Source organism: Oncorhynchus mykiss, chromosome 3 (assembly GCF_013265735.2).
Source record: "Oncorhynchus mykiss isolate Arlee chromosome 3, USDA_OmykA_1.1, whole genome shotgun sequence".
In the NCBI taxonomy this organism is placed as follows: Eukaryota; Metazoa; Chordata; class Actinopteri; order Salmoniformes; family Salmonidae; genus Oncorhynchus; species Oncorhynchus mykiss.
In genome coordinates this window covers 81,525,924-81,534,313 of record NC_048567.1, presented here as the reverse complement: position 1 = coordinate 81,534,313, position 8,390 = coordinate 81,525,924, and the positions used below count along the sequence as shown (strand labels likewise).

Here is an 8,390-nt window from a genome sequence, read left to right as displayed (position 1 = left end):
GCTCAGTGTGAGGTAATACAGTAGGGGGAGATGCAGCGTGAGGTAATACAGTAGGGGGAGTGCTCCTCAGCGTGAGGTAATACAGTAGGGGGAGTGCTGCTCAGTGTGAGGTAATACAGTAGGGGGAGTACTGCTCAGCGTGAGGTAATACAGTAGGGGGAGTGCTCCTCAGCGTGAGGTAATACAGTAGAGGGAGTGCTGCTCAGCGTGAGGTAATACAGTAGGGAGAGTGCTGCTCAGCGTGAGGTTAATACAGTAGAGGGAGTGCTGCTCAGCGTGAGGTAATACAGTAGAGGGAGTGCTGCTCAGCGTGAGGTAATACAGTAGGGAGAGTGCTGCTCAGTGTGAGGTAATACAGTAGGGGAGTGCTGCTCAGCGTGAGGTAATACAGTAGAGGGAGTGCTGCTCAGCGTGAGGTTAATACATTAGAGGGAGTGCTCCTCAGCGTGAGGTAATACAGTAGGGGTAATGCTGCTCAGCGTGAGGTAATACAGTAGGGGGAGTGCTCCTCAGCGTGAGGTATTACAGTAGGGAGAGTGCTGCTCAGCGTGAGGTAATACAGTAGGGGGAGTGCTCCTCAGTGTGAGGTAATACAGTAGGGAGAGTGCTGCTCAGCGTGAGGTAATACAGTAGGGGGAGTACTGCTCAGCGTGAGGTAATACAGTAGGGGGAGTGCTGCTCAGCGTGAGGTAATACAGTAGAGAGAGTGCTGCTCAGCGTGAGCTAATACAGTATGGGGAGTGCTGCTCAGCGTGAGCTAATACAGTAGGGGGAGTGCTGTTCAAATTGAATGTTTTATGTGTTCTCCACACCCTCGTTCTCACGAGAGCGTCCTGGGAGAATGCACCCAGAGCGTATGAGCGTCCTGGGAGAATGCACTCAGAGCGTATGAGCGTCCTGGGAGAAGGCACCCAGAGCGTATGAGCGTCCTGGGAGAATGCACCCAGAGCGTATGAGCGTCCTGGGAGAAGGCACCCAGAGCGTATGAGCATCCTGGGAGAATGCACCCAGAGCGTATGAGCATCCTGGGAGAATGCACCCAGAGCGTATGAACATCCTGGGAGAATGCACCCAGAGCGTATGAGCATCCTGGGAGAATGCACCCAGAGCGTATGAGCATCCTGGGAGAATGCACCCAGAGCGCATGAGCGTCCTGGGAGAATGCACCCAGAGCGTATGAGCATCCTTGGAGAATGCACCCAGAGCCTATGAGCGTCCTGGGAGAAGGCACTCAGAGCGTATGAGCGTCCTGGGAGAATGCACCCAGAGCGTATGAGCGTCCTGGGAGAATGCACCCAGAGCGTATGAGCGTCCTGGGAGAATGCACCCAGAGCGTATGAGCATCCTGGGAGAAGGCACTCAGAGCGTATGAGCGTCCTGGGAGAATGCACCCAGAGCGTATGAGCATCCTGGGAGAATGCACCCAGAGCGTATGAGCATCCTGGGAGAATGCACCCAGAGCGTATGAGCGTCCTGGGAGAATGCACCCAGAGCGTATGAGCGTCCTGGGAGAATGCACTCAGAGCGTATGAGCGTCCTGGGAGAATGCACTCAGAGCGTATGAGCGTCCTGGGAGAAGGCACTCAGAGCGTATGAGCGTGGAGCACGGCGCTATTCATTTAAAGAAACACTAAATGTTTTTAGCTTCATCATCATCCATACTCTAATGGATTTGGGAGGAGGCCACCAAAAAATGTGCACTCATCATGACGGGCCACAGCATATCTGTGTATCCACATCAACACCCTCCCCCCTCCACACACACACACACACACACACACACACACACACACACACACAGGTTGTGAGCGTTACATTTTTAGTGGCCCTCCTCATGATAGCTTAGAGAAATGTTAAAGTTTATAGTTCCATTTTGAGCAATTCTACACATTTTGCCATTGGGTGTTGAGATAATGTTGTAGTTTTACAGTTTGCTGCAATTCTCCTTTTGCGAATGACATGTTTTACAGCGAGCTTCCTACAATTCTGCTAATTCTGCCATGTGGTGGAGTCGAGTGTTTGAAGTTTTTAATATGATATCTGAGTGAGACTGACTAACAAAATCAATGAAGGCCCCTATGGCCGGTAATTCGAACACGATAATACGTTTAGATAGCTGGCTCCTAAATTAATTTAGCAATCCCCCCCCCACCCAAAAAAAACAAACATTTGCTGACATGGGCTAATTAAACTGATTGACATAACAAGAGACAAACTGCTGACGCACGACCACATTTAGAAATTGCACCTTGTGTATTTTACCATTCCAACTCTCAACAGTAAGGCGAGACCCCAACTGTCTTCCGATTAGGAAACTGGCAGGTGTCCGTCCCTGCTGTAATGCCTCAGCGGCTGTAAACTGTCATCACAGTGGTCAGTCAGACGGTGATGCAACTAGCAAAGTATCACTCTGTAGATCTACCCTAGCTTGTGTATGTATCCCACCCCCCCCGTGAAGTGTATTGGGACCTTGTAATCATGTATTTTACTTTGACTTTAGCCCGACTATATCCTTTAAGTCACTCAATAGACGAACACTGAGAAACACTGTAGAAGCCTGGAGGTGAAAGTGGCCATTTATTCCGACAGCTATAGAGCTCTGGAGGTCATGTAGCTGTTGAAAAGCATGTGGGGTGTTTGACAAGCCTTGGTTGTGGGAGATTTAATTTAATTGTAAAATAGACTGACTTTTTTTGTTGTAATTCTCCCCTCAACGACTCTTTAGATGAAATATTCAACAGCGTTTTTATCTCCAAGACAAATTGCCTCCGTCTTACAACCCCACAAACAGCTTTTCGGTTAATGCCTCTGTGCAGAATGATTTCCACTCAACTTGACAAAGATGCTGCTGTTGTCATTTATACTGGGTACAGAGGGTAAACAGACACATCTCACAACAGACACATCTCACAACAGACACATCTCATACAGACACATCTCATACAGACACATCTCAAAACAGACACACCTGACACAGACACATCTCACACAGACACATCTCACACAGACACATCTCATACAGACACATCTCACACATCTCAAAACAGACACATCTCACACATCTCACACAGACACATCTCATACAGACACATCTCACACATCTCAAAACAGACACATCTCACACATCTCACACAGACACATCTCATACAGACACATCTCACACATCTGACACAGACACATCTCACACAGACACATCTCACACAGACACATCTCGCACATCTTACACAGACACATCTCACACATCTCACACAGACACATCTCACACATCTCACACAGACACATCTCACACAGACACATCTCACAATAGACACATCTCACATAGACACATCTCAGATAGACACATCTCAAAACAGACACATCTCACAATAGACACATCTCACACAGACACATCTCACACAGACACATCTCACACAGACACATCTCACAATAGACACATCTCACATAGACACATCTCAAAACAGACACATCTCAAAACAAAGAGACTCAAGAAGTAGGAATATATCTGCTTAATTTATTTATTTATCTGTTGACACAATTTTAGTAAAAACATAGTTGAATGCTGATAATAATTCACCCAGGGTGCTATAAAAACAGAACTGTATCTTACAATATAAATATGTCTAATTTACAACATGTCTTCTTTTTCTCAGAGCAAGTGGAATTAATTATATTACAGAATGGTAGGACAGTTTTTTTTAAATCCCGGGCAACAGCTACGCTCCCTTACGTATTGATCTGGACAGTGAAGCTTTTACTTTTAATTTGTCTCTTATAGATGAACTGTTTTACAAGAAGCGACAGTACAGAAGGTGCTATGTTTAAACATGTTTGTTTATAAACCGTGTAGAAGTTAATCAAAGTTATTCATGTATCACGCCCCTCTCATTTGAAAGGTGTCTTAAATAAAGTATTTCTACAAATTTGTATTACATTTTTTTTTTGGGGGGGGGGGGGGGGGGGGGGGGGGGGTCAAAAGTTGAGCATTTGATCCCATATTGCTATCACACAATGACTGCATCGAGCTTGTGTCTCTACTAACTTGTTTATATGCATTTTGATGTTTGTTTTTGGGTGGCGTTTTTTCAGATTATGTTGTGGCCGATAGAAATGAATGGTAAATGATGCATTGGGTCATTTTGTTCACTTTTGTTGTTGTCGTTGTTGAAAGAATAAAACATGTTTCTGAAAATGTCGACAGTAATGTGGATGCTACCGTGATTTTTGTGCGCTCCCGAGTGGCGCAACGGTCTAAAGGCACTGCATCTCAGTGCTCGAGGCGTCACTACAGACACCCTGGTTCGATTCCGGGCTGTATCACAACCGGCCGTGATTGGGAGTCCCATAGGGCGGCACACAATTGACCCAGCGCCGTCCAGATTTGGCCTGTGTAGGCCGTCATTGTAAATAAGAATTTGTTCTCAGACAGACTTGCCTTGTTAAATAAAGGTAAAATATAAAACTAAACAGACAATCATGAATAATGATGAGTGTTTAGGGGGTTATGATTTTTTGTCACTTTTTTTAGTCATCATTATTCATGATTCACTCATGAATAATTCATGATTCGTGCATAATCAAGGATAGCATAGATATTATTAATGTTAGTGGTGTTCAGGAAACATATTTTACTCTCATTTACAATAAAAGTCACTCCAAAAATGACACAACACATTATTGACCATTCATTCCTTTGACAAAAACAAAATGTAATACACTTTAAGTGAATTTGTCCAAATACTTATGGCACCTTTAAAAAATGGAGGAACTAGATTTACAATCCATTAAAATGGATGCCTTTCTAAACAGTATCAACACACCTTCAAAATTAAAGGTGACATTCTGTACGGTCGTCTCATATAAACATTTTATTTATTTTTTATTATTTTTATATCTGAAATCCAAAATGCTGCGGTACAGAGCCACACACATTTGTTTTAGCTTCACTGTCCAAAGAAATACGTAGGGGAGTGTATATATATCTACTGTATTACAGCTACATGAAGACCTATGGAGAGGCTTGAAACCACACGGTAACCAGGTATACATGTCAAATCTGTGTTTTTTTGTGTGTTTTTTTTAAATTGTGATTATAAAGACACTTAGGTCATGTTTTATACAAAAGAAAACTAGTTGATTAGACATTTGAACCCATTTTTTGTCTTTGCTATCCTACTTCTGAATCAGAAAGGGGTCAACATTTATGTCAAATATGAAGACGTGTAACATCGAAGTCATCAGAACCGACCGTATTAGTTGTGTTTCTTGTTCAGGAACTAAGGAGGGATGGCTGTAAAATAGAATGAATAAATAAATAAAATAAAATAAAATAAATTAATAAAAATAGAGTGGTCTAAATTAATTTTAGAGTCAGATGCAACAAAAAAAAACACATTTTAGGACATTTAAAAACAAAAAAAATAACTTTATACTGTAGGATCTGGATCAACTCAGGGGTAAATGTTACAGGAATGATTTGTCATCATTTAGGAAAGCAAATGAATGTAGAGTGAACGTCATCGACACGTGCTATTACACCAGATACAACACTTTATTGTGTGTGTGTGTGTTCATGTTTAATTGAACTAGAATTGCATTAAAATGCCCAAAGGTAGACTATTGAAGCACTTGACTGGCAAAAAAAATAAAAACAACAGACTATAGAATACCACAGACTTTAATAATGAATCTGCCTGGGACAGTTTCTACATCAGACTGTTTATTTTTAAATGTGCACACACACACGTCTTAATTCTTTAGTTATGCTTGATTGTCTCTCTAAAGGAAATATTTCTGTCTAGTACAGTATTCATGAAAAGCACTTATCACTCTGAATACTACAGAAGCCTTTCCACTGATAAAACAGGGTTGGATGTTACAGGAAGATAATGACGTAACTACATGGGAAAAAAGTATGAGCTGGAAGTAAATTACATGTTTTGTTGGAAGCAACAAAAGGAAACATGATTGAAATAGTCTGCAGTGGGGATACAATGTCTTAAAACATGGGCTGCAAGTGGGGATACAATGTCTTAAAACATGGGCTGCAAGTGGCGATACAATGTCTTAAAACATGGGCTGCAAGTGGGGATACAATGTCTTAAAACATGGGCTGCAAGTGGGGATACAATGTCTTAAAACATGGGCTGCACTGGGGATGTGATGTCTTAAAACATGGGCTGCACTGGGGATGTGATGTCTTAAAACATGGGCTGCAGTGGGATGACGGTGGGATGTGGGTGTGACTGAAGCATCGAGGGAGGGAACATGGTTGGGCGGGGCATGGCGTGGAACGTCACTGCCATCGGGTGGTGGTGTAAACTGGGCGGGGCCACAACAGAGAGATGCGGTGTTGAGGTAAGAAAGGGAGAAGGTCCAGGGGGACACATATCCGCTCCCATAGGCCGGCGGCTGACTGGGACTGGCAGGACCTGGGGGAAGAGAGGGGGCTGGGGATGAGGGGGCAGGAAGGCTGCATGGTGGTAGGCATGGTGGTGCTGGTGGTGGAGAATGGTGTGTTGGATGGTGATGGACCCGTTAGGCACGGGAGACAGGTGGACGGGGTGGAGCATGGGAGGACAGGAGGGAGACATGGGGACAGGAGACCCAGGCAGGACAGGCTTCATCTTCCCTGGGAACACCTGGTGTTGCCGATGGTGATGGAGGATGTGTCTATGGGTCTGGATTTGAATGACACAGTGGTGTTTCTCCATGCCGTCAGACGGGTGCTGCGGATGGAAACTCGGAGGTCTGTGATTGTGGTAGGGGCTAGCTGGTCTATGATAGGGACTACACAGGCTGCCTGTAATGTTAAGGCCTCCTGGCCTCAGGCCCTCCCTGATCCCCGTCTCGTCATTAACCCTAATCCCAGGATAACACCTCTGGTGCTGGGTATGACCCTGGGGAGGCTGGGGGCTGTGGCACCTCTGGCGGTTGGGGTAGCTCTGGAAACTATGCTGACAGGACTTGTCCGGGCCCGTATTCTGTATCTGAAACCTCTGTGGAGTAATGATTGAAGGGGTGATCTCTCTCGCACCCAGTGGACTGACGTGAGCTGCTACTGTCACTGTTTGTCTTGTTATACAATCTTCTCCATTGTTGCCCATTTCTAGATTATGTACCATGATCGGGAGAGAAACATTGGGAGAGTTTTGGAGACAAATAGTGATGTTTTTATTTTCATTAGTAATACTGATTATTTCTGGGTGATTTGGGGGATCTTGTACAGGCCCAGGTAGAGAGGAAGAACTGTCTTCTTTGATGCTGGGAACACTGTTCTGAATCTGGAGCCGAGGAGAGCCTCCCATTGGCTTACTGCTGTGCTCTATAGCTGGCTGACTCAGGGCACTACAGCTGGCCAGTGGACCTTTAATAACAGAGTATTCTACATCTGTATTCATTAGATTCTGGATGTTCATCTTACATCTGTCATCAGACTTTACATCCACAGGAGGTTCTGCCATGTGAACATTGTGACCTACAGGAAGGTCTGAGATGTGAACATTGTGACCTACAGGAAGGTCTGAGATGTGAACATTATGACCTACAGGAAGGTCTGAGATGTGAACATTGTGACCTACAGGAAGGTCTGAGATGTGAACATTGTGACCTACAGGAAGGTCTGAGATGTGAACATTGTGACCTACAGGAAGGTCTGAGATGTGAACATTGTGACCTACAGGAAGGTCTGAGATGTGAACATTGTGACCTACAGGAAGGTCTGAGATGTGAACATTGTGACCTACAGGAGGGTCTGAGATGTGAGGAGCATAACTGTCCCCTCTCTGTCTCTTCCTCTGTCTCCCCGCCCCACCACAGGAAACACAGACAGACCAAGAGGACCCCCCCTCAACCATTGAACCATCTGGCCCATTGGGCTCTAGCATTACAGGTGACTGACACTTGGTGCATGGGACCTGATGGTCAGGGCCTTGCTCAACAGCATCAAGCAAAGATGATGCTGTCCGCTTCCTTCTCAACGATTGACCGATACAACAGTCTTTACCACAGCTCTCTGGTGAAAGGGATTTAGTCATGCTTGGTTTTTGGGTAATGGTCCCTGGGCTTTGTGGTGGCAGATGTGTCATCGCCATGGTTCGGTTTTGTCTAACAGCCCCAGCAGGGTTCTCTGTGCAGGGTTTGTCGTGGCTCTGTGAGCCGTGTCCTGCAGCGTTTCTCTGTTCAGTCGATGGATCGACTGGGTCTCTCCTGCCGTCGCTCCCGAACACCTTTTCAGAATCCGTGGCGCCCTCATCACAGAGACTGAGGCTGCCCGCTGATCCGTTTACACTGCCTGCTGTTTCCTGTCTGCTTCTCTCTTTCTCCCTCTCCTCCCTCTCCCTCTCCTCCCCCTCTCTCTCGTCCCCCTCTCTCTCCTCCCCCTCTCTCTCCTC

The 8,390-nt window shown here is 45.4% G+C and overlaps 1 protein-coding gene across 1 annotated transcript in view; it reads right to left on the bottom strand.

Annotated features, from left to right (window-relative positions):
• Positions 1 to 5,079: 5,079 nt before the first annotated feature.
• The window catches only part of znf804a (zinc finger protein 804A), a 158,875-nt gene continuing 155,564 nt past the window's right edge, over positions 5,080 to 8,390 (bottom strand). The window contains exon 5 of the mRNA XM_036965244.1: positions 5,080 to 8,336. Coding sequence (XP_036821139.1) covers positions 6,198 to 8,336 — 2,139 coding nt within the window. The 3' untranslated portion in view covers positions 5,080 to 6,197. The remainder of the gene's footprint in view (positions 8,337 to 8,390) is intronic.